The sequence below is a fragment of the Ranitomeya variabilis genome, chromosome 1, assembly GCF_051348905.1.
Source record: "Ranitomeya variabilis isolate aRanVar5 chromosome 1, aRanVar5.hap1, whole genome shotgun sequence".
Lineage (NCBI taxonomy): Eukaryota > Metazoa > Chordata > Amphibia > Anura > Dendrobatidae > Ranitomeya > Ranitomeya variabilis.
In genome coordinates this window covers 725,228,281-725,254,566 of record NC_135232.1, presented here as the reverse complement: position 1 = coordinate 725,254,566, position 26,286 = coordinate 725,228,281, and the positions used below count along the sequence as shown (strand labels likewise).

Below are 26,286 nucleotides of genomic sequence, written 5' to 3'. Positions count from 1 at the left end.
CCACATGGGGATCGTGAAGAAGCCAGAAATTCGGCAATATTGGAGTGTAGATATTTTATATAACACTCCAGTGTTCCGAATGGTCATGGTTCGGACGCGTTTTGAGGCCATCCATAAGTTCCTGCATTACAACGATAATGCCCGGTGTCCGGCACGAGATGACCCCAATTTTGACCGTCTGTTCAAAGTTCGGCCGGTCATCGAACACTTCAGCAAAAAGTTTGCTGAAGTGTACGTGCCCAAAAGGGACATCTGCGTGGATGAGTCCTTGGTTCATTTTAAAGGGCGGCTCAGATTCCGTCAATACCTGCCCAACAAGAGGGCCAGGTACGGAATCAAACTCTACAAGCTGTGTGAGAGTACCTCGGGGTACACGCACAGCTTTAGAGTTTACGAAGGGAAGGACAGCAGGATTGAACCGCCTGAGTGTCCTTCTATCCTGGGAGTGAGTGGGGAAAATTGTGTGGGATTTGGTGCACCCACTGCTGGATAAAGGTTATCACCTCTACACCGATAACTTTTATGCCAGCATCCCACTCTACAAATCCCTCTCTGTGCGAGGTACCGCAGCCTGCGGTACTCTCCGCAAAAATCAGAGAGGCCTCCCGAAGACGCTACTTGGGCAGATGCTCAGAAAAGGTGAGGGCAAAGCCCAATGTAGCGACCACCTGCTGGTGGTCAAGTACAAGGACAAGAGGGATGTCCTTCTCTTGACCACCATACACGGTGATGGCAGTGCCCTCAGCACTGTACGGGGTACCTCTACACAGGTCTGCAAACCGGACTGTGTACTGGGGTACAACAAAAACATGGGGGGCGTTGATCTCTCCGATCAACTCCTCCAACCGTACAGTGCTTTGAGGAAGGCCAAGGTGTGGTACAAAAAGCTGTCGGTGTACATCGTACAAATGGCAATGCTCAACGCTTTCCTGCTGTCACAATGTGCACGACACACTGATACGTCGTACCTTCAGTTCCAGGAGGTAGTGGTTAAGGCCCTGATGTTTGGCACGAGGGAAGGAGCGGGCCCCAGTACTTCCAGAACTGAGGGTGCTCGTATTGTACCGAGTCAGCATTTTCCGGGGGTGGTCCCGCCAACTGATAGAAAAGGTAAGCTGCAAAAAAGGTGCCGAGTGTGCTACAAACGAGGAGTACGCAAGGACACCATCTATCAATGCGACACCTGCCCCGACAAACCTGGCCTGTGTATGAAGGACTGCTTCAAATTGTACCACACCTCCATGCACTACTAATTTACTTAACAGGAACGAGTAGATTAGTTCCAAAGAGGGGGCACATCTAAGTAAGTTCCTTGGGGGTCTAGGTTCCAAAATGATGTCACTTGTGTTTAGGCACATCGGGCTCTGCAAACGGAACATGACGCCCTCAGAACCAATCCATCAGAGTCTGCATTCCAAATCGTCACTGCTTCCCTTCTGAGTCCCGAAGTGCCCAAACAGTTTTTTCCCACATATGGGGTACCAGCGTACTCAGAACAAATTGGACAGCAACTTTTGGGGTCCAATTTCTCTTGTTACCCTTGGGAAAATAAAAAATTGGGGACTGAAAGATCATTTTTGTGGGGAAAAAATAGAATTTTTTATTTTCACGCCGGGCGTCATAAACTTTAGTGAAGCACTTGGAGGTTCAAAATTCTCACCACACACCTAGATAAGTTCCTTAGGGGGTCAAGTTTCCAAAATGGGGTCACTTGTGGGGAGTTTCTACTGTTTAGGCACATCAGGGGCTCACCAAATGGAACATGATGCCCGCAGACAATTCCATCAAAGTCTGCATTCCAAAACGTCACTACTTCCCTTCCGAGCCCCGAAGTGTGCCCAAACAGTAGTTTTCTCCCATATATGGGGTACCAGCGTACTCAGGACAAATTGGACAACAACTTTTGGGATCCAATTTCTCCTGTTACCCTTGGGAAAATAAAAAATTAGGGACTGAAAGATCATTTTTGTGGGGAAAAAATAGGATTTTTTATTTTCACGTCCGGGCGTTATAAACTTTCGTGAAGCACTTGGGGGATAAAAGTGCTCACGACACATCTAGATAAGTTCCTTCGGGGGTCTAGTTTCCAAAATGGTGTCACTTGTGGGGGGTTTCCACTGTTTAGGCACATCATGGGCTCGCCAAACACGACAAGGCATCTGATCTCAATTCCAGCCAATTTTAGCGTGAAAATGTCAAATGGTGCTCCTTTCCTTCTGAGCCCTGCCATGCGCCCAAACAGTGGTTCCCCCCACATATGGGGTATCAGCGTACTCAGGACAAATTGGACAACAACTTTTTGGGTCCAATTTCTCCTGTTACCCTTGAGAAAATAAAAAATTGGGGACTAAACGATCATGTTTGTGGAAAAAATAGGATTTTTTATTTTCAAGCCCGGGCGTTATAAACTTTCGTGAAGCACTTGGGGGATAAAAGTGCTCACGACACATCTAGATAAGTTTCTTAGGGGGTGTAGTTTCCAAAATGAGGTCACTTGTGGGGGGTTTCCACTGTTTAAGCACATCAGCGGCACATTGTGCTGATGTAAAGTAGACATGTGGGAAATGTTATTTATTAACTATTTTGTGTCACATAACTCTCTGGTTTAACAGAATAAAAATTCAAAGTTGGGAAATTGCGAAATTTTCAAAATTTTCACCAAATTTCCGTTTTTTTTTTCACAAATAAACACAAGTTATATCGAAGAAATTTTACCACTATCATGAAGTACAATATGTTACAAGAAAACAATCTCAGAATCGCTAAGATCTGTTGAAGCGTTTCGGAGTTATAACCTCATAGAGACAGTGGTCAGAAATGTAAAAATTGGCCCGGTCATTAACGGGCAAACCACCCTTGGGGGTGAAGGGGTTAATGAGCCTAAAATGCGCACATGAAAGCGGCAGCCACTTGCCTTTCTTAGATGATCGCCTGCAGCGGTTACACCACACGTGTGCTGTGGAAACAATCGCTTCAAGATAACAGCGGGACTATGGAACTGTTAGTTTTTTTTTCTCCCTTCACTCTTTGCACAGTGCACTTTTTTCTGAAACTTGGAAAATCTTAAGTCTGCAGATTTTCACCGATTTTCCAGTGCTACGTACAACTACCATGCCCGCAGCTTTGAGCAGTGCAGCACCACATCTGTGCTGCCCGGTTATCTAGCATCCCATGTAGACAAAAATAAGTGCTATTCACTATCTGCAAGCAGAGATCTTATACTTAGGAGGAATTTAAGCTCTGGATATATTTGATAGATGCTGATTATTTCCTCTGAGATCCCCCCCCCCCCTATACCCGACGTGCTAGAATTGAAGCTGTCAAGTTTTTTTTTTTCCTTGTGTTCTTTCTTGTGTTCTTTCATATGTTCTCCAGATGCTCTGGAAGTTTCTTCAACATGGAGACACTTTTCAGCTAATTATTGTTTTGGGCTGTCTGTTTTAACTCTTTTCACATGTGCACTGGAGGAGCTTTTGCGTAATCTACCCAAGGTGCAGGACAATGTTGTGCAGTGTGTTGACGAATCTCATAATGGGATGTCGTCAGGTGTGTGATGACTGATCAGGTGCTGGAAGTTATAGTTTACACTGGGTGGTAATAAGACTTGTATCTTTTTTTTTAAAGGGCCCTTTCACCTCTTGACTAAGTGCACGTGGCACATTTCATCCTTTACATCCAGGCCGCTGATTTATTTTGCAGCAGCGCATGGGTAAGATTAATCCTTCCTCTGTAACATTCTGCAGTCTCTCTGAATACTCTGTATACGCGTACCTGTAATATCCAGAGCTTCAAATAAATGAGCAAAGAGGAGGAAAGTAACAAACCGGCACATCCTGCTCCACAACTAGACAATACTCGCATTCATGCTGAGTCAGATTAGAGCCGTGATGAGTATCTATAAAAGATCGACTAGACGTCCGTCTCCGATGTGTCCGTCTGCCGGCTCTGATATGTCAAAAGAAAAAAGAAATCCGGTAACAAACCACTTCTGTATCATATCCACAAGTCATACAGGTGCTTCTTACAAAACTAGAATATCATCAAAAAGTTTTTATTTCAGTTCAATACAAAAAGTGAAACTCATATATTGTATAGCCATTACTGAGTGATCTATTTGAAGTGTTTATTTCTGTTAATGTTGATGATTATGGCTTACAGCCAATGAAAACCCAAAAGTAATTATCTCTGTAAATTAGAATAATTAGCAAAAACCACCTGCAAAGGCTTCCTAAGTGTTTAAAAAGGTCCCTTAGTCTGTGTCAGTAGCTCCACAATCATGGGGAAGACTGCTGACTTTACAGATGTCCAGAAGGCAGTCATTGACACACTCCACAAGGAGGGTAAGCCACAAAAGGTCATTGCTAAAGAAACTGGCTGTTCAGAGTGCTGTATCCAAGCATATTAATGGAAAATTGAGTGGAAGGAAAAAGTGTGGTAGAAAAAGGTGCACAAGCAACTGGGATAACCACATCCTTGAAAGGATTGTTAAGAAAAGGCCATTCACAAATTTGGAGGAGATATACAAGATCTGGACTGCTGCTGGAGTCATTGTTTCCAGAGCCGCCACCACACAGATGTATCCAGGACATGGGCTACAAGTGTCACATTCCTTGTGTCAAGCCACTCATGACCAATAGACAACGCCAGAAGCGTCTTACCTGGGCCAAGGAGAAAAAGAACTGGACTGTTGCTCAGTGGTCCAAGGTGTTGTTTTCAGATGAAAGTAAATTTTGCATTTCATTTGGAATTCAAGGTCCCAGAGTCTGGAGGAAGAGTGGAGAGGCCACAATCCAAGCTGCTTGAGGTCTAGTGTGAAGTTTCCACAATCCGTGATGGTTTGGGGATCCATGTCATCTGCTGGTGTAGGTCCACTGTGTTTTATCAAGACCAAAGTCAGCGCAGCCGTCTACCAGGACATTGTAGAGCACTTCATGCTTCCCTCTGCCGACAAGCTTTTTGGAGCTGGAAATGTCATTCTCCAGCAGGACTTGGCTCCTGTCCACACTGCCAAAAGTACCAATTCCTGGTTTACAAACAACAGTATCACTGAGCTTGATTGGCCAGCAAACTCACTTGACCTTAACCCATAGAGAATCTATGGGGTATTGTCAAGAGGAAGATGAGACACCAGACCCAACAATGCAGACGAGCTGGAGGCTTCTATCAAAGCAACCATAAATCCTCAGCAGTGCCACAGGCTGATCGCCGCCATGCCACGCCGCATTGATGCAGTAATTGATGCAAAAGGAGCTCCGACCAAGTATTGAGGGCATTTACTGAACATACATTTCAGTAGGCCAACATTATGGATTTTCAAATAGTTTTTCAAGCTGGTGTTATAAAGTATTCTAATTTACTGAGATAATGACTTTTGGGTTATCATTGGCTGTAAGCCATAATCATCAACATTAAGGCCGGTGTCACACTGGCGTTTTAAACGGTCAAGTGCAGCGCGATCAAAAATCGCATTGCACTCTGACCAATGTTCAGCTACGGGGCAGCTCCCACCAGCCGACTTTTTGTCGGCCGTTTTCCTCGGTCCGAGACAATCGCAGCATGCTGCGATTGTCTCGGACCGAGGAAAACTCGGCTCACACGCACCCATATAAGCCTGTGGGTGCGAGTGAGACAGCGCACATCACTCGGATATCATCCGAGTGCTGTGCGTTATAAGCGGACCCCAGCAATGGAGGAGATGGAGAAATTCATTTCTCCGCCTCCTCTGCAGCTGTGCTCCGATCCTCCCTGCGCGAGAGAATCGGAGCACAGACGCATGACACTCGGCTCCTGCTCTGCTGCGAACAGGAGCTGAGTGTCATTAGCATACGCATCCGATGCTCTCGCATCCAATGCAATATGCTAGTGTGACGCCGGCCTAACAGAAATAAACACGTGAAATGGATCACTCTGTTTGTAATGACTCTATATAATATGAATTTCACTTTTTGTATTGAAGAACTCAAATAAATTAACTTTTTGATGATATTCTAATTTAGTGACAAGCACTTGTATGTAGAATAATAGAGAACATGCAGTCTGATCCCACAGGCATAAGAGACACTGTCTGTACTGTGCAGTCATTACTCTGCAAAGGAGCTGTTGGCACAAAATGGAAAGATGATTTTGTAAGTTTTGTAAATATTAATTTCTTATATTAGTTGCAAACATATTCATACCCCCTGTTGCATGAACGTTGTTCAAATTAGATCATCCAAACCCTCCAATTTCAATGGCGGCTTTCTGATGGTAACGAGGGCATTGACTCATGAATGAGAGCATTCTTTTCTGGGGTGGGGGGATGTTGGGAGTCAAGAGAGCTGCCAGACTAGCCTTTCCTAGTAATGGGGGCGTCCTAATGCCCCTTATGCTCATGAGCTTGTGGTATCACTGCTCCATTCACTTCTATGAGCAATCGAGGTGACTGGAGCTGCAGTCGATCGTACTACTGCTCCACTCACACAGGACTTTCAGGGGCCCCATCGATTGAACCCCTAGTGATGATGGCTACCCTGTGATCATCAGGTACTACCTGTGAGGGGTCCCTTTAATCCTTAAAATTGAGGCACCGCAGCTTTCATGCTTCCCCTTCGGAGTGGCTACAGACCTCGTTATGCAGAGATCTGTAGCCGACCCCACACTTCTTGCACAACATTTGGCTAAGGCTACTTTAACACTTGCGTCTTTTTTAGTCCGTCGCAATCCGTCGTTTTGGGCAAAAAACGGATCTTGCAAATGTGCCCGCAGGATGCGTTTTTTGCCCATAGACTTGTATTAGCGACAGATCGCGACGGATGGCCACACGTCGTGTCCGTCGTGCAACGGATCCGTCGTGTTTTGTCAGCACGAAAAAACGTTCAAGTGAACAGTTTTTTGTCCATCGCGTCCGCCATTTTCTACCGCGCATGCGTGGCTGAAACTCCGCCCCCTCCCCGGACTTCAGACTGGACAGCGGATGCGTTGAAAAACTGCATCCGCTGCCTACGTCGTGCACAAACTTCACAACGTACGTCGGCCCGACGCATAGCGACGGACCCATACCGACGCAAGTGTGAAAGTAGCCTAAGACACCACTGTGAAGGGAAATTATAGCACTAAATCCCTTTTCGTCAGGAGCGGTAGGGGGGGGGGTCAGTGAGGTCCTAGCAATACGTTATCACTTCTCAATCTGAGATGACCCCTTTACCTTGCAGACGTGATTTTGTTCTCATTGTTGTTCTTTCTTTTCAGACATGGATCATCATCTCGCAGGAGAACCTGGGATTCAGAATTACACAGCGATGTGGGATAAAACTCTGGACAGCGGTCAGGCAAGATGTCTGAGTGACTGACGACATGGGTGTGAATGCTTCAAGCTACCCCCACTCGTGTTCCCCGAGGGTAGGGGGAAACTCGCAGACGCAGCAGACCTTTATAGGTAAAGTATCGCCAGGCTATTCTCTTACTTACAACTGCTATCCTGTGTGTGGAGCGTGATTTCCCAAATGATGCCAGGGCCTGAAATTTCTGACGTTTTTACTTAAATGTGTAAAAATCTGCACTTGGATTACTGCTTCTACAACACTTCAGAATGGTTGTCACAAACTAGCCAGTGATGATCACTGAGGGTCTGACCGATTCCAAGAACTGGGCTATGCCTGAACAGAGCGGGCACGTTTGTCTCCTCCGGCTTCTCAGGATATATGAGGGTCCTGTGCAAAGCTGATAACTTGCAAACTTAATATAGACCACTTTTTTTTTTTTTTTTTTTTTTTGCTATATGCTGTTACTCCTTAACTTTCATCACCTTCTAGTGAATGGGTTGTTCGTGGCTGCTCATTTCCACATCTGGAGGCGAGTGGTGCAAATGATGATGCATCCCCTTACATCCGGCCAGGACACATCTGTCGTATTCATAAACTTAATCCATGTGTATACGTCCTGGTGAATATGTGATGATGCGATGTCCTCTGCACCAGCCATCGGGGCATCGCCGATTATATTGGGATGTGCCGTAATAACTGAGAAGTGCAGCTATGTCCCTTAAAGCGACTGTCCATAAAATACAGCACATATCCATCATCTACGCAGAGGATTCCAGAAACAATATTCGGTTTAATAGTGGTAAAATAGGACTGTCTTTAGAACTTCTTACTAATGTCTCCTCCTTTTCCTTTTTTTATCAGGAACTTCCTCTTACTCTCACCAAGGTTATGGCTACGATTCCAAGTTATACAACCTTGAACATGGCCACGAAAAACCACAAGACAAGAAAAAGAAAACCTCCGGCCTCGCCACGCTGAAAAAGAAATTCATCAAGCGTCGGAAGTCGAGCAGGTCGGCGGATCATGCCAAGCAGATGAGAGAACTGCTGTCTGGCTGGGACGTCCGAGACGTTAATGCTCTCGTGGAGGAATATGAGGGGACGGCAGCCTTAAAGGAGCTCTCTCTGCAAGCTAACGTGTCCCGTCCAGAGACTCGGACTTTACAGAAAGATATGGCCGACCTGTATGAGTACAAGTACTGTACGGATGTGGATCTGATATTCCAGGAGACCTGCTTTCCCGTGCACCGTGCCATATTGGCAGCCAGGTGTCCTTTCTTTAAGAAGCTGCTGTCATCGTCTCCGGAGTACGGGGCGGAAATCATCATGGATATCAATACCGCGGGTATCGACATGCTGATGTTCTCTGCCCTTTTACACTATCTGTACACGGGGGAGTTTGGCATCGAGGACTCAAGGTTCCAGAATGTGGATATTCTCGTACAACTCAGCGAGGAATTCGGTACCCCAAACCCGCTGGACTTTGACATGCGTGGGCTCTTTGACTACATGTGCTACTATGATGCGGTGCTCAGCTTCTCCTCCGACTCCGAGCTGGTGGAACAGTACGGGGCTCAGAGCTGCTTGGAGGAGGAGCTGCAAGCCCACAAAGCCATCCTCTCTGCGCGTTCTCCGTTCTTCCGCAATCTGCTGCAAAGGCGAATACGGACTGGGGAGGAGATTACCGACCGGACATTAAGGACTCCAACCAGAATCATTCTAGATGAATCCATAATACCAAAAAAATATGCAAAAGTCATTTTGCATTGCATGTACACGGACGTGGTGGATCTATCCTACGTCTTGCACTGTAGCCCATCCATCGGGAGCCTGAGCGAAGTTCAGGCTCTGGTAGCAGGAAAGCCAAACATGACCCGGTCAGAGGAAGCGATGGAGCTCTACCACATAGCACTGTTCCTGGAGTTTAATATGCTCGCACAAGGTGGGTACACTAGAACGGCCGTCCACAAATGATCACCTACCGAGCGTACACAGTGGGTGATGCAAAAGGCCAAATCTATCCCAGAAAGTTGCTAATGTGTAACCTAAAGTGCATCAATACATATGTCTGCAACGCAAAACATAAAGTGCCAGACTGACTATGCCCCAGCTATAGTGACGGATTAATAGTGAGTGCTGCTCTGAAGTGTAATGCAGGATGTAACTCCGGATCCGTGCAGGACAAGTAATGTAATGTATGTACACAGTGACTGCACCAGCAGAATAGTGAGTGCAGCTCTGGAGTGTAATACAGGATGTAACTCAGGATCAGTAATGTAATGTGTGTACACAGTGACTGCACCAGCAGAATAGTGAGTGCAGCTCTGGAGTGTAATACAGGATGTAACTCAGGATCAGTAATGTAATGTGTGTACACAGTGACTGCACCAGCAGAATAGTGAGTGCAGCTCTGGATTATAATACAGGATGTAACTCAGGATCAGTACAGGATCAGTAATGTAATGTATGTACACAGTGACTGCACCAGCAGCATAGTGAGTGCAGCTCTGGGGTATAATACAGGATGTAACTCAGGATCAGTAATGTATGTACACAGTGACTGCACCAGCAGAATAGTGAGTGCAGCTCTGGATTATAATACAGGATGTAACTCAGGATCAGTACAGGATCAGTAATGTAATGTATGTACACAGTGACTGCACCAGCAGAATAGTGAGTGCAGCTCTGGATTATAATACAGGATGTAACTCAGGATCAGTACAGGATCAGTAATGTAATGTATGTACACAGTGATGGCACCAGCAGAATAGTGAGTGCAGCTCTGGGGTATAATACAGGATGTAACTCAGGATCAGTAATGTATGTACAAAGTGACTGAGTGCAGCTCTTGGATATAATACTGGACATATCTCAGGATCAGTACAAGTTCAGTATACCATATACTAAGGATCCATGGTATTGCAATGATAATACGGCAGCGTTCTGAAGGCCCCGCTGGGTGCTGGCTCTTCTGCTGGGTTTGTACAGGCGGTGAGCACATATGGGACTGATAGACAGACCACGGAAGGAGACGGACAAATAAACAGACGTCTGCTTCTGAATTCTTGTATGTCCTGTCTGGGCTTTTCTTGTGTTTTTAGCTCAGTCGGTGTTTCCTGTGTCCTCCTGTAAATCCTCCTGTCACACGTTCACTATAAACATCCAGCTTTCCACGTGTAACCCTAACTGTGCTCATTTGATTGTTTATGTTCTTTCAGATATTTATTTTTCTGTTTGTTTTTTTTTCCTTTTTGTCTGCACATATTCGAGGGCTGAATCAAATCTCTGCTGTAGGTGATATTACACTATTACAGCTCATAACTAGTCTGAAAATTCATAGATTAGTGCAGTAAACCTGATCCCACCACCCCCTTTCCTTAAAGGGAACCTGTCACCCCCAAGATCGAAGATGATCTAAGCCCACCAGCATCAGGGGCTTATCTACAGCATTCTGTAATGCTGTAGATAAGCCCACGATGTATCCTGAAAGATGAGAAAAAGAGGTTAGATTCTACTCACCCAGGGGCAGTCCCGCTGCGGTCCGGTCCGATCCTCCCATCTTCTTACGATGACGTCCTCTTCTTGCATTCATGCTACGGCAGAGGCATACTTTGTCTGCCCTATTGAGGGCAGCATAAAGTACTGCAGTGTGCAGGCGCCGGGAAAGGTCCGAGAGGCCCAGCGCCTGCGCAATGCAGAACTTTGCTCTGCCCTCAACAGGGCAGACAAAGTATTCCTGCTCCGGAGCTGCAGCGTGAAGACCAGAAGAGGACGTCATCGTAAGAAGATGGAAAGCCCCGGACTGCAACGCCCATTGTACCGGGACCGCCCCTGGGTGAGTATAATCTAACCTCTTTTTATCATATTTCAGGATACATCGGGGGCTTATCTACAGCATTACAGAATGCTGTAGATAAGCCCCTGATGCTGGTGGGCTTAGCTCATCTTCGATTTTGGGGGTGACAGGTTCCCTTTAAATGATGAATGCAGGAAGCTGAGATCCGGGCTCCTGTTTGCGGCGCATGTTTCGATCCTGTGACCTGACGCGGCTGCAGTTGGTACCAGGATTGTGTCTTCTCTTGTACCAATCAGTGGTGATCTATCTCCTGCTCAGCAGCTGAGGGTGAATCATCAAATATTTGATTTATTTGTGGCAAGAAATGTGAATTTTTAGTCTTGTTCCATGCGCTCAAGTATTTTCCAAATTAAGTGCTTCCACTTTCTTTCTGTTCTATTTTTTATTTTTTTTTCTCCATTTTCTTGTGTGAATGTCAATGAAACGTCTCCATAAAATGTTTGGCTTTATTAAGATTATACTTATTATGTCATGCTCAAAAGGTTGACAGGGAGATTCTGGGGGGGCGATGGGGAGATACCTAAGGGAGGGTGACAGGTAGATTTACTGGGCCTAAAGAGGGAGACAGGGGAGATTCTCGGGTCATAGGGGGACGACTGGGAGATTCTGATGGACTAGGGAGGTGACAGGGAAATTCTTATGGCCTACAGAGAGAGTGTGATTCGAGGGGCCTAGGACGGCGACTAGGAGATTCTCGGGACCTAGGAGGGGGTCTGGATTTTTCTGCTGAACTAGTGGGGAGATTCTGGGGTCCTTAGGAGGCAATGGGAATATTCTCTACCTGTGGGGTGACAATGAGATTGTTGGGGTTTAGGGGCCGACGGGGAGATTGAGGTCCTGGGAGGACAACTGAGAGATTCTGAGGGCTTAGGTGGGGTGATGGGGAATTGAGGGCGGCAAGGGGGGGTGGTTGGGTTGGCATTTTTGCCGTACGGGAGAGCATTGGGTCATTCTAGGGGGAGGGCTTCAGGGGCAGAGTAGGGTGATGCAGACATTTTGAGGTGAGGGAAAGGCGACTGGGGGATCCTGAAGCCAGGGCAGGGTGATGCAGGCATTTGGGGTCCAGGGAGGGTGCGGGGCATTGTGGGAGCAGAAGACAGCAGGTTAATCTGTCCGCAGGTTATTGTATTCTCCCCCTACTCTGCCATATCAAGCGTTCTTGGGTATAGGGGAGTCAGTAGAGTGCGGTGTAAGTCATGATTGTGCTTCCAGACGGAGTTTGGCGATTTGTATTATGGGACATTGTTCTCTTATGGGACATCGTTCTCTTGATTGTCCCGTCAGTCCATCTCGGTGTATTAACCGTCTCCTATCTTTCAGGCTGCGAGGATATCATAGCGGAGAGCGTCTCTCTAGACACATTACTCGCCATCTTGAAGTGGAGCTCGCAGCCCTACGGCTCCCGCTGGGTGTACCGCCAGGGGCTGCACTTTCTGTGCGAGGACTTCAGCCAGGTCATGACCTCAGACGTCTTCTACGAGCTGAATAAGGAGCATCTGCTGAGCGTCATCCAGTCTGACTATCTGCAGGTACCTCTGCCACCCTGTGCCAGTTTCATATCAAGCTGACAATTCAGATGCTTGTTAAAGGGGTTGTACCATAAGTGCCAGTGAGCACTCGGTCATAGGATGGAGGATGACTTGCTGACTGCTGGACCCACACCCACCGGGAGTACAGGGTCTCCAGCAGTTGGCCGTCATCACCAGTCCTGCGGGATGTTCTGCTGGATTTCTGGTAATAAATTGCAAGCGATTCCAGCAAAGAGTTCATTGTACGTCTCCTATTACTGTGACCCTCCTGACACGGTTTACATTTTATTTCCTTCCTTCTGAAGTCAAGTGAGCAAGATATCCTGAAATATCTAATCAAGTGGGGAGAATACCAGCTAATGAAGAGGATAGCAGACCGAGGTAAGATGACAAAGAAAACACAAGCACTTCATAAAATCCTTACTATGCGGAGACATTTTGCATGTCAAGAGATTGCATTTATAGCGTTACACCCAATATTGCAGGTTATCACCTACCCCTGGAGCTGCGTTCAGTGGGACCCCCCCAGCGATCAAGTCAGCAGTCATCCTGTGATTGGTGATAACTTGCAATGTTGGGACTAACACGACATATACCAGTGCATCAATACTGAGGTCTGCAAGGGTGGAGGGGGCTCAGGAGCTGCGTCCTCTCTACACATGACAGATGCCGACTTCTGGGAGTTAAGGGGTTTACCATTTGGCTTCTCCTCGGCTTTTTAGATAGATTACATGTAATAATCTATGATGATTTTTGTATGAAGTATTTTTAGAATTTTAAAGCCCAACTTCATGCAGTAAGAAAAATGTCCCTTTAATTTCAGAGCCGAATCTGCTTAGTGGCACGGCGCACAGTGTGAACAAGCGCGGAGTGAAGCGCAGGGACCTGGATGTGGAGGAGCTGAGGGAGATCCTGTCTCCTCTGCTGCCGTTCGTCCGCATCGAGCACATCTTGCCCATGAACAGCGACGTGTTGAGCGACCCTGTGAGTATCTTACATGAGCCTAGTTTTAGGAGTTCGGTTATTTGCAACATTTCTCAGGAAATTACACAGAACTTGGTGTCATACCCACCAAAGCGCATGTCCTGTGCAGAATTAAGTGCACCCCTTACATCTTGCTCTAGATACTACTTTAGTGGGAGCTTTATTTTGTTGTCACCTATGTGGGCAGCTCAAGACTTTATTTTAGGGGAGACAACATATTATATGTGAATTTGTAACTTGAGGTTTTATATCTGGTGACTTGTATTCCATCATTATTTTTTTGTTCTTGCATTTGTAGATGAAGCGGGGTCTGATCAGCACTCCTCCCGCAGATATGTTACCAACCTCTGAGAGCGGCAAGTCAAACTCTTGGTTACGCCAAAAGAATGCCGGCATATACGTCAGGCCCAGACTGTTCTCGCCATACGTGGAGGAGGCGAAGGTAACGCCAGGGCTCACACAACCCTGACCCTCATTTATGGCTCGCCAGCTGTTTGATGGGCCAGCAGCCCCCCAAGGGACCAGCAGTTCATTGTGAAGACCTTGAGAACCCATTTTATTGGGAAAAAGTCTTTAATCTGTGCAGAAAAAAAGAAATCTTCTTTACTAATTTTTTGTTTCTTTTCCTTGCAGTCCGTGCTGGATGAAATGATGGTAGAGCAGACGGATCTGGTTCGTTTGAGGATGGTGCGAATGTCCAATGTTCCCGACACATTGTACATGGTGAACAACGCCGTGCCGCAGTGCTGTCACATGATCAACCACCAGCAAATGAGCAGCAGCCAAGCAAGTCCTCCCACCGTCGTAGCAAATGAAATACCAGGTGATTGATACTCGTATAATGGGGACCGTAGCAATAAATATTCTGCCTAATGCATAAAGTACCAAGGCGGCTCAGTGATCTGCTCTGGGGTCCTGGGTACAAATGTAACTGAGTGCTTTTTTTTTTTTTTTTTTTTCATGTTCTCCTTATGTTTTCCCATTCCCATAAACAAAGTGGTGGATTCATTGGTTAATATGTAAAGGGTTACTCCTAAAAATAATAATATCTTTATCGCTTCATAGGGGGACACAGATAACCGTGGGTGTATGCTGCTGCTGCTAGGAGGCTGACACTATGCAAAAAAGGAAAAGAACGATAGCCCCTCCCCGGCAGTATACACCCACCGACAGGCACTGAGCTCCTCAGTTTATGCTTAGTGTCTGTAGGAGGCGGACCTGAATCTCCCAGATCCGCAGCTAATCATTTTTTGTTTTCGCAGGTTTGTTGTGTTTTACTAATTATTTATTTTGTTTTTCAGATTCAACTTCTAGGGAATCAGGGTGTTAATTCACTCTGCCTTCCCATTATTAGCGGCTGAGCGAGCAGTGTGGTGTCACCCACATCGCAACACTCAGGCCTGCTGGCAGGACATTTATCCCCTGCGCCTTCATTGGTGCCTCAGGGTGAGTTTGGTGGCCGGTCCTTGCCGAATTTCCTCCTCACCCCTCTCCTCGGACAGGGCTGAGAGGGAGACTGTAGTCACCAGCGGTGACCTCCCCCCCTTCTTCCCTGAGGGGGTTGATGCCGTCTCCTGGAAGAGGGCTCTTCTCTCCAGCGTCCCTGCCTTCCCTTGGGCCCCTGGACGACCCTCATACAGCGCTGAAGATCAAGGTGATGAAGATATGTCGGGGGGGAAGGGGATTGTTGTTTGTATTACACGCTGGCTCCCTTCCCTCCCCTGGACCTGTCAGCGCTGCCCTGCCGTCTTTTCATGCGTTGTCCATTCAGCGCCGTGGCTCCCCTTTTTTACTTTCACTTTACCTCAGTTCGGGCCGGTCGGCCACGCCTCCTAATCACCCACTCTTTCTTGGCGCCCAGTGATATTTTAAACAGCTCACACGCCCCCTTCTGCCGCTGGACCTATCAGGGGTTTCCTCTCTTCCCGATCATTTGCTGTGCGCTTAACCCACTCCCCCTCCTTCCCCACGAGGCCTCTATTCCTCCTCCATCTTGGATTCTGTTTCCTATGCGGACGCTACTCCACACGGGGGGCACAGATACCGGCTCAGTTGCAGCTCTTTCCTTCCTGTACGGTAGGCTTTCATCCGTACCCTAGCAACCCTCCCCTGCAGTATATCATACTCCGGAGGCAGCGCTGCAGTAGTTTAGACAAGAAAAAGTGGTCAGCACTTACACATGCAGAGCTTTCCAACCCTTTTTTTCTTACTATAAGCTCACAGCCTACATCTGTCCAACTCTATTGGGGCTTCTGTTTCCAAACCCACCATCATTCATTACGCTTGCTCACGCTGCAAGAAAAAGTGGTCAGCAGGTCAGTCGTCACCCTTCTGCCAATCCTGCAGTCCACCTACCATGTCTGCTCCGCAGGAAGCTTCCGAATCTCAGGATGAGTGCACTCCCCCTCCCCCAGAGTGGGCAGTTGCTATGTCTGTCAGTCTCTGACTTGACTAAAGTATCCCAATCTCTGGTCCAGGCGCTTGAACGACTTCCGCATCTAGCTACAGCCACCAGTGCTCCGACCGTCTCTCATGGCGAGTCGCATGCACCTGTTATCGACCCTCAGAAGAACACTCCGTCCGGCCGTTCTAGAAAGAGGTCGCTGTCTGGCTCCTCTTCCAGCTCTCCGGGTCCCTCAGCAGTTCCCAAGCTGCTCACCTCTCCCCAATTCCCCTCTTCGGAGGAGGACCTTGGGTCGGACATAGATTCCCAGTCCGGGTCTGACTCAGACAAGACGCCTGGCATACAGGCTATTGTGGATAGTCTCATCTTGGCTATCTCCCAAACTCTTAAGCTTAAACAGGACGAGGTTCCCTCACAGGATCCTTCTGTCTCCTTCAAACGATCAAGCATTCTTCTCGCTCCTTTCCCAATCATGAGGAATTTGAGTCTACCCTGTCTAAGCACTGGGAACATCCTGAGAAGTGCTTCCCAGGTAGAAAGCACCTGGACATATTATACCCATTTAGTGCTGACCTCCTTGCCAAATGGGCAGAGTCTCCAAAGGTGGACCCGCCGGTTTCCCGTCTTTCATCCAAGACGGTCCTATCCTTACCTGACGGTGCGTCGCTTAAGGACGCTACGGACAGACAGATTGAGACTCTAGCCAAATCAGCTTTCGAGGCATCAGGAGCTTCCCTCTGCCCCAGCTTCGCCTCCACCTGGGTGGCAAAGGCCATTTCTGCCTGGGCCAAGATTCTTCGACGAGGCATTTTGGCTTCAGCTTCCCCACAGGAACTGGCTGATTTAACGGACCAGATCGGCCACGCGGGCAAATACGTTTTGGCTGCCTCCTTGGATGCAGCGGCCTGTTCCGCAAGGGCAAGTAGCAACATCATTGCTATACGCCGCATTCTCTGGCTCAAAGCATGGAGTGCAGATACAACTTCTAAGAAGTCTCTCACCCAACCTAGCCTTTCAGGGTTCCAGACTCTTTGGCTCTCGCTTAGACCAGATCATTTCTGATGCCACGGGAGGAAAAAGTACTTCACTCCCTCAGTCTAGACCAAAACGTTTCTTCAATAAAAAGGGCCCTAGGCCTTTTAGGCATTTTCGTCAATTTCGGACCTCTGACTCCCCTTCCCAGCAGGAGCAACCTTCCGCTTCAGGGGAGCGGAGGAGACCCTCTTACAAGCCTGCCCCCAGATGGAGAACTAAGAGCCAACCTTCCAGGTCCTCTGGCTCCCGTTCCGATAGATTTCGTTCCAAGTGACGGGCCGCCCCCACCTGGAATGACTTCCAGGGTGGGAGGCAGGCTTCTTTCCTTCTGGGACGCCTGGCTCTCTGTAGTCAGCGACGCCTGGGTCAGAGAGATAGTTACCTCTGGTTACAAGATCGAATTTTCTTCCCTTCCGGAAAATCATTTCTACCTCTCTCGGCCACCAAGGCAACCGTCTCAACTGCCTGGGTTTCTTCAGGCCGTCTCTTCCCTGGTCACAGCTGGCGTAGTCGTTCCTGTCCCTCCAAACGAGCGTTTTTCGGGGTTCTACTCGAACCTCTTTGTAGTCCCCAAGAAGGACGGTTCCCTTCGCCCAATTCTGGATCTCAAGCTTTTGAACCGCCATGTTCGACTCCGCCACTTCAGGATGGTGTCCTTGCGGTCGGTGATTGCCGCCATGGAGCCCTGGGAGTTCCTGTGTTCGGTGGACATTCAGGATGCGTACCTTCATGTTCCTATCTGCGTACGGCACCAGAGATACCTTCAGTTTGCTGTCCAGGAAGAGCACTACCAATTCACGGCCCTCCCGTTCGGCCTGGCGTCGGCCCCCAGCGTCTTCACCAAGATCATGGCGGCGGTCATGGCCATCCTTCGTTCCAGGGGGATACTCATCATCCCCTACCTGGACGATCTTTTGATCCAGGGGTTCTTCTCATCGAGACTGTGCGCAAAGCCTCCAGATCTCTCTGGATACTCTGACTCGCCTCAGGTGGATCATCACCCGGGACAAGTCCTGTCTGATTCCCAGCCAGCGTCTGTCCTTCCTGGGCATGGAATTCGACATGAACTTGGCTCGGGTCTTCCTCCCACTGGAAAAGTTCTCCAGTCTCCACAAGGCAGCCCGATCTCTCAAACACCCAGCTCCTCGCTCGCTTTGGTTCTGCATGACAGTCCTGGGAAAGATGGATGCCTCCATGGAGCCGTTCCCTTTGCCCAATTCCACACACGTACCCTCCAACTGTTTCTTCTCTCCACAGATCCACGACCTCACTGGACCGCCCCGTTCGTCTGCCTCGGCAGGTTCGGCAGTCACTGACCTGGTGGACCCTCTCTTCATCGCTCCTCAGAGGGAGGTCTTTCCTTCCGCTTCAGTGGCAGGTCATCACCACAGATGCCAGCCTGCTCGACTGGGGAGCAGTCTTCTGGACCCACCAGGAGGCTCTTCTTCCTATCAACTTACTGGAGATCAGAGCAATCTTCCTTGCCCTACTCCACTGGCAATCACTCCTGGCCGGTCGTCCCATCCGCATCCAGTCGGACAACGCCACGGCCGTGGCGTACTTAAACCACCAGGGTGGGACGCGCAGCAGTCAGGTAATGGCAGAGGCAGCAAGGATACTTCATTGGGTGGAACGTCACGTTCCGGTCATTTCAGCTGTCCACATTCCGGGCGTCGAAAATTGGGCAGCCGACTTCCTCAGCCGCCAGGGCCTGGCGGCGGGCGAGTGGTCTCTCCATCCCTCAGTATTCGACCAGATTTGTCTTCGTTAGGGCACCCCAGAGATCGACCTCATGGCATCTCGGATGAACCACAAAGTTCCTCAGTTTGTCGCCAGATCACGGGACCCTCTGGCAATCAGCCACGACGCCCTGGTAATCCCATGGTCGCAGTTTCAGTTTCCTTACCTGTTTCCCCCACTTCCCTTGATCCCAAGGGTAGTAAAAAAGATAAAGTTAGAGGGGATTCTGGTCATACTCATAGCTCCACACTGGCCAAGGCGCCCCTGGTACGCGGAGCTGGTCAACATGCTCGCGGATACCCCTTGGAGACTCCCAGACCGCTCAGATCTTCTCTCACAGGGCCCACTTTTCCACCAGAGTTCTCAGTCCCTGCATTTAACGGCAAGGCTGTTGAGGCCGCGGTTCTGAGGGAGTCTGGTTTTTCTCATCAGGTCATACAGACCATGATCAGAGCCAGGAAGCCGGCTTCTTCTGGCATTTACCACAGGTACTGGAAGGCTTTCTTCCGGTGGTGCGAGACACACGTCTTTCCGATTAATTTTTCCCTTCCGGACTTTCTGGGCTTCCTGCAGTCGGGTCTCGACTCGGGTTTGTCCCTCAGTACCCTAAAGGGTCAAGTTTCCGCCTTGTCCATTCTTTTCCAAAGGGACTTGGCTTCTGTCTCTCAAGTGAAGACTTTTCTGCAAGGAGTTGCTCATCTTGCTCCTCCTTTTCGTCCTCCGCTGGAACCTTGGGACCTCAATTTGGTTCTCAGTGCCCTTCAGACCGTTCCTTTTGAACTGCTTCAGGACGTCTTTTTCCTTTCTTTCCTGGAAGGTGGCCTTCCTCATTGCCATCACTTCAATTAGAAGAGTTTCCGAGCTGGCAGCATTATCCTGCCGCTCCCCCTTCCTGATTCTTCATCAGGACAAGGTCGTTCTACGACCTGTCCCCGAATTTCTTCCCAAGGTGGTTTCCACTTTCCACATCAATGAAGATATCATTCTTCCTTCTTTTTGTCCTTCTCCTGTTCACCCCTTAGAGAAGTCTCTTCACAAGCTTGACGTTGTCAGGGCTGTTCGGATCTATCTTTCTAGAACTGCCCATTTTCGCAAATCCGACTGTCATTGCTGAGGGTCGCCGGAAAGGCCTTCAAGCGTCCAAATCCACTATTTCTTGCTGGATTCGTTCTGCTATAACGGAATTCTACCGTGCTCGAGAGACACAGCCCCCTCCTGGGGTACGGGCCCACTCCACCAGAGCTGTCGGTGCTTCCTGGGCTGTTCGTCACCAGGCCTCCGCTTTCCAGGTTTGCAAGGCCGTCTCCTGGTCGTCTTTACATCCGTTCACAAGGTTCTACAGGGTTCATACCCAGACCTCGTCAGATGCAGGTTTTGGTAGGAAGGTACTGCAGGCGGCGGTCGCACACCGGCCGACCTGAGCCTTTTTCTCGCTTCCTTTCTACCCACCCTTTTCCGGGACTGCTTTTGGACATCCCACGGTTATCTGTGTCCCCCAATGAAGCGATAAAGAGGGATTTTTGGTACTCACCGTAAAATCTTTCTTGGAGCCTTCATTGGGGGACACAGCACCCTCCCTGGTTATTTGTTCTTGGTACCATGTTTGGGCCTACAAGTCCTGATTGAGTTGGTACTCATGTGTTCTCAGTTATGGTTTTCTCCTAGTGCTTTTTTCACCAACTGAGGTGCTCAATGCCTGTTGGTGGGTGTATACTGCCGGGGAGGGGGCCATCATTCTTTTCCTTTTTTGCATAGTGTCAGCCCTCCTAGCAGCAGCAGCAGCATACACCCACGGTTATCTGTGTCCCCCACTGAAGGCTGCAAGAAAGAGATTTTACGGTGAGTACCAAAAATCCCTCTATTTAAACTTTCTCCTGTCCACAAAATTGGGGACAACTTGCTGATAGCTGAGGGTCTAACAACTGGGACTCTTGGCGATCTTCAGATTAGGGTCCCCTGCAGCCCCATGCTGAATGACATGTGCGGCCTCCGTTCCATTCATTGTCTATGGGGCTGCTGAGAACAGTGCTCCGCTATTTCTATCAGTCCCGGAGACCATGAATGGTGTGGAGGCTGCGCATGGGCACATCTGGTCCATTCAGGATAGGGCTGCAGAGCCCCGTTCTCAAGATCACTAGGTTCCCAGTCGTCGGGCTCCCCCCCCCCCCCCCCCACAGTGATCAGCATGTTATCCTTTATCCCCTTTATAGCGAAAAACTTTTAAGATAGAAGAAACCCGCAATATTCACAACTGACAGATTCTGCTTGATTTTTGGCTAGTTCCTCCTCTCCTGGTGGTGAAGGAGATGATTCGACGCCTGCAGGAACTTCGCCACACAGAGCAAGTCCAGCGCGCGTACGCCTTAAATTGCGGAGAAGGTGCTACTGTCAGCTACGAGATCCAGATTCGAGTGTTGAGGGAGTTTGGGATGTCAGATTCTGCGGCCGAGCTGTTACAGGTAAGTGACATTGGATGGCATTTGTATTTTTGCGCCTTACGGCTTTTCCGGTGTCCCTGGCTTCTGAATAATTACAGTCCATATTTTCCTTTTTTCTTTACAGAATCCTCACAAGTTCTTCCCAGATGAAAGGTTTGGTGATGAAAGCCCGCTTCTGACCCTACGCCAGTCTGGAAGATGTAGGATCAACAGCACCCCCGCTACGGAAACCATGTTTACAGACATAGACTCTTATGTGGCCTTCCATCCTCCGTTGCCCCCTCCGCCACCCCCTTATCACCCACCAGCTACACCCATTCACAATCAGTTCAAGGTGGGCTGGAAGCACCGCGTGCCTAGCCAACACCCTGCCCGCTCCTTCTCCTACCCCTGCAACCACACAGTGTTCCACTCCAGGACCATCCCTAAAGCCACACCACCTTCCTACCTACCTGGTGTCAAAACTGTTCCCCCTGATTGCACTAACAATACTGGCTTTGGAAGACAGACGGTAGCAGCGGCCGCAGCAGCCGCCCTGGCAGCGGAACAGCAAGCGGTGAGTCTGTTATCTGGGCAGTATTCAGTGGTTCCTCCGTCTTGTATTATTGGGTGCTTTTTATTGTTTTTCTATATACTTTCTGAAAATATAGATTTTTGGGAGACTCCATCTACGCAACTTCAGTGAGCAGTTTAATAGAGCGACGGCCGAGCATGAGCGACACCACACTATATGGGGGTCTTGAAAACAGGCAGTCACTGCAAGTTGTGCATATGAGGGCTAACAGTGGACTGAAAACCTCAATACTAGTGATCAGTCTGTACCAGTGCATAGATGCCCATTGTCATATATCGGAAAGCCCCTCATGTATTATGGTCTTTTATTATATTATTGTTTACAAATTATCCAAAAATGATACTTTTTCGACCCCTGCTGTCTCTCTGCACCACTGCCTGTGTCCCCCACCAATGTCCTGCTTTTCTTCTATCAGGGGATAACTCATGACTCCTGCAGCCATGAATGCAGACCCGGGCAGCGGTGCGGTGAAACGGCTTGATCTCATATTCACTTTTTCTTTTTTTGCATGTAGACCTAAATTTCCAGTCAGTAGGGACCAAGGCAGCCCCCAACGTGCACCAAGTCAAAACATGCATTTGAGGGATTGCAGCTGAAGTCATCTTGCAAACGGCCCAGTCTTACTATTAATTCTACCTTTAATTGGCCTTATTTTTTTCTCTCTTAGCAGTGCGGTGAACCGGTTCTAAATGAATTCATGCCAGATATAGCAATGGGTGTCTCCTCCATGTCCCTGAAGGATCGGAGGCTGCCGGAGCTGACCATGGACGCCCAGCTGAGCCAGCAAGTGACGGACATGATGCCGCTCCATCCCCAACACCATGCCTGCATCCCCAGTCGACACATGCACACATCACGCAAGAAACAGACTGCAGAACAAAAAATGGATTCCCGCGAAAGTCAACCGGAGTACCCCGACTTCTACAACTTCTCCAACTCCGCCTGTCGGCCGTCTACTCCGGTCCCCAGCAGACACTCGCCTTTGGCCACGCAGGGCGTTTATTTCGGCCCAGATTTGTACAGTCACAGCAAACCACCTCCAAGTGGATTAAAACCCTCCTATCTCTCCAACCAGATGTCTCCAAAAAAGCAAGACGACTCCAGGAGAGATTACCTGTTCTCCCAAGACAGTCACCCGCACAGGCAAAAGAATGAACCTTTACACCTTGATGTCTTAGAACAGCCACCTCAAAGACTTGACCTTGCCCTCGCTGCCCAGGAGGGCGCCAGCCACGGTTCTCACCATAGCCGGGGGCGTACGAAAATGGAATCGGACCTGACCTACGGCCTGACCTCTAGCAGACCCTCGCACTCTGCCTACAGCTCTGACCGACAGGATGAGCGTGTGTTCAGGAGGATCGCAGACAGCGACCAGAGGGGCGCCGACCTGGAGCGAGAGGACACCATGGGCAGGGAGCGACGGTCTCCCAATAAGCCAGACTTTCTCTACAAGAAATCCGCTCTCTGAGGAAAACCTAAAAAAAAGAAAATGAAATCACCTCTCAACATAATCTGTGCCTAAAACTTGTGGAGTACAACACTTTTCTGAGCCGTGTGAATCTATGCTTTACTGGGGACATAACCCGGCCGGCGTTGTTTTTCTGTGCTGCGCCACGGCGGCTGCATGCTCCATGGTGGCTTCCTTTATATACAATGAACGTTTCTCTTCTTTTGTTGGCACCTTGCTTTTATTTGCAGTCTTTTTGCACCTGAATACGTTCCTTGCCTCTTCTGATTTGCAGCGCGCCAGTTACTTACGGGAACAACGTATTTGTATGATTTTTTAAAAAAATTTTGTCTTGGGTTCAGTGGATTTCACTAACGATATTTTAATATGAGACAGGAAAGCGTTTATTTTGTAGTAATGAAGCGATCCAAAGAAGCACATGTAGGGTTCTGTGTCTTCGTGCCGGGGCGAGATACGTTCTGATGTCTTCCTTTTTGGCGTTAGAATCGCGTTTTGTCCCTTTGCTCACGTCTTCATCTGTTGTCACGTCTGAGCAGGAGGCCATTCCTGCCGGCATTCATGGAGTAGCAGAGCTGAGGTTGTTATTCACTTCTTTGATACTGGGTTCTTTTTGTACAAGATGGACAGTTCTTGACCTCACGATACAAACAATCCGTATCTTAGCTGGTTGGATCGTCCTTTTTGTAGATTATAATCCCACAAACTCTTGATACTTGCTACAATGCAATTCTGCGTCCTAAAATCCCAGCGCTCAATGACCATGTTAGCTCTGCTACGTCTGCACAGTGCTTTGTCCTAACCGCTAGGATATAGGGTTTGCAGAGAAGTGTAGTGGCCGCATATAACATGCACTTTTTTTTTTACAGTATTGACAGTAAATTTCAAGCATTACCAATTTATTACAAAGCTTACGGCGCTGCTGTGGCATCAGTCATCTCTGTAGCTGAATACTCTGATTGTAGAGAATGGGTCGATTGCTTTCATACAAGGCGCTGCCGGGCTCTTTGATAGTGTGGACGGATGTTCAGGGTTTACAGATTTGATTTTTGTTGCAGACTTATGTCATGTGGTTCCTCAGGGGCGGGGTTTCTAGAAGAGGATGTCAGCTTATTGGTTAAACAAGCCATGATGCATATTTGTTGCTGAACCCAATGGTCAAAAGAAAGTGGCAGTTTGTACTCGTCTTTGGTTCACCTGAAGTTTTGGTGACTTTATACAGCAGTGATTTGTGCCGTATGCTGGGGTCCCCATAGTCGTTGGATATTCTGTTCCTTAGAGGAGTACTGCATGGATTGCTGAGGCCACAGGATGCTACTCTGGCAGGAGTGGTGCAGACTTATCGGATCAGCTGTAAGGATAATTTGGTCTTTTTCTGCAGCTTTCTAATACACCTACTCCTTTTTCCAAGATCTCTGCTTGCAAATTTTTTATTTTTTTCTCATGCAGAGGTACCAAAACTGCACTGGAAATCCAGTGTGTGTGAATTCACTCCTACATAGGTCACACTTATCACTGCAAATATAATTGTATTTGGTCCAGACAATCCCCTGAGAGCTGAAGCCATCGTCGGCACGATTCTCTCTCTCCTCATTTTGCTCCAGATGCAATGTACAAGCCCAGATTTTTGTTTTTCCTTCTACTTAGATGGGATACAATTTGCGGCAAATCTTCCTCTGTGAAAAATATTATATCCTATAAGCGCGTTCTGGATATTAGCAAGAATTGCAGTCACCGCAAGCAGAGATCTTGGTGGGGAACGAACTGTATGGGGCAGATTTATTAAGTTCAAGTTTTCTACAATTGTGATTTGTATGGATGAAGGCAAAAAATGCGATCTACACTTCTTCCTACGAGCACGAGATTTGCACCAAAAGTGTTAATATTTTTTGGCATAAAGTTGTTGTTTTTTTATTTTATTTTTTTAAATATCTGGGTTGTCAGTTGCGCCTCTTAATCAATGATCCACGACCAATTTTTTTTTTGGTCGTTAAGTGCTGAATAAATGTGGGCCATGATAAAGTTTCAGGAGCTGTGTCGCAATATCGCTCCTGGATCAGAGGCCGACGACTCTTCTAGTAACACAGTGGCCATCGCCGCGCCCCTCCAGATCCGCCATCTGTTAAATATCTAAGTTGCATGCGTCCAAGGGGCCCCTTCATCCCATGGGATTCCCCCATATTGGCAACAGCCGCCGCATTTCCTACCTCCAATGAGCTGTAAGGGTACAGTGTGTTTTCTGTATATTCTGTGTTATCCAAGGACAAGCTGGGGGAGGGGAGACGCCTCGGCTCCCGTAGCAATACGAATCGGTGAGGAAGCAGCCTCGACCTGTAGTGCTGTCCCTGGAGCAGATCCACTGCTCCCACAAGTCCATCACCTGCCTCAGTGCTGATCGAGATATACCTCAGTGTCAGCTCCTGCGATCTGCGTGGGGGTCTCTATCAGGGGGGATACGGTAACCCTAATCGTGGTCCAGGCCGCCTCCTGGAGCAATGGCCGCCGTGCATGTGTATGTATGCAGCCTGCTGATATTCTAGTGTGCCTGCCTGTCGGCACCAGTGCACGTATTCCACCTCATGACAGGGTCTTCTATGAGTTATTGAGTCATGGAGCAGGATCTATGGACGTCTTGTGGTAGCTCGAGGGTTGACTTTGAGTTGGGATGAAGCAAACGTTTCCTATTATTATTATATATGATCTCCCCTCATTCCAAAAGTCTTGTTTCCTTGCATGCCATATAAAGGGGCAGCTGGTCACCTCTTTTCTGCCAGGAGGGACATGGCCACTGGCACCGTGTGCCCCCGATCTGTTAGTAGTCATTTTTAGTAAATACTTGCATGAAATCACAATTCATGTTTTCTTAGAACTATGCATCATGTCGTCCCTCTGTTCTTCCTGGAAATGTATGAATTTCCAGGAGGAATAATAGAGGAACAATTCCACTTCCAGCGTTGATAT

The 26,286-nt window shown here is 48.3% G+C and overlaps 1 protein-coding gene across 4 annotated transcripts in view; it reads left to right on the top strand.

Annotated features, from left to right (window-relative positions):
• Nucleotides 1-23,466, top strand: part of BTBD7 (BTB domain containing 7) — a 36,017-nt gene extending 12,551 nt beyond the window's left edge. Inside the window, exons 2-12 of one of the 4 annotated variants that reach the window (XM_077268134.1) lie at nt 3,625-3,709; nt 7,228-7,414; nt 8,163-9,242; nt 12,477-12,685; nt 12,991-13,066; nt 13,509-13,669; nt 13,968-14,111; nt 14,303-14,492; nt 21,129-21,307; nt 21,411-21,842; nt 22,531-23,466. In XM_077268134.1, the coding sequence (XP_077124249.1) occupies nt 7,333-7,414; nt 8,163-9,242; nt 12,477-12,685; nt 12,991-13,066; nt 13,509-13,669; nt 13,968-14,111; nt 14,303-14,492; nt 21,129-21,307; nt 21,411-21,842; nt 22,531-23,328 (3,351 nt within the window). In that variant the 5' untranslated portion in view covers nt 3,625-3,709; nt 7,228-7,332 and the 3' untranslated portion in view covers nt 23,329-23,466. Of the gene's footprint in view, nt 1-3,624; nt 3,710-7,227; nt 7,415-8,162; nt 9,243-12,476; nt 12,686-12,990; nt 13,067-13,508; nt 13,670-13,967; nt 14,112-14,302; nt 14,493-21,128; nt 21,308-21,410; nt 21,843-22,527 lie in introns of all 4 variants that reach the window. The other 3 variants (XM_077268118.1, XM_077268141.1, XM_077268124.1) reach the window with 3 other exon arrangements.
• The last annotated feature ends 2,820 nt before the right edge of the window (nt 23,467-26,286 follow it).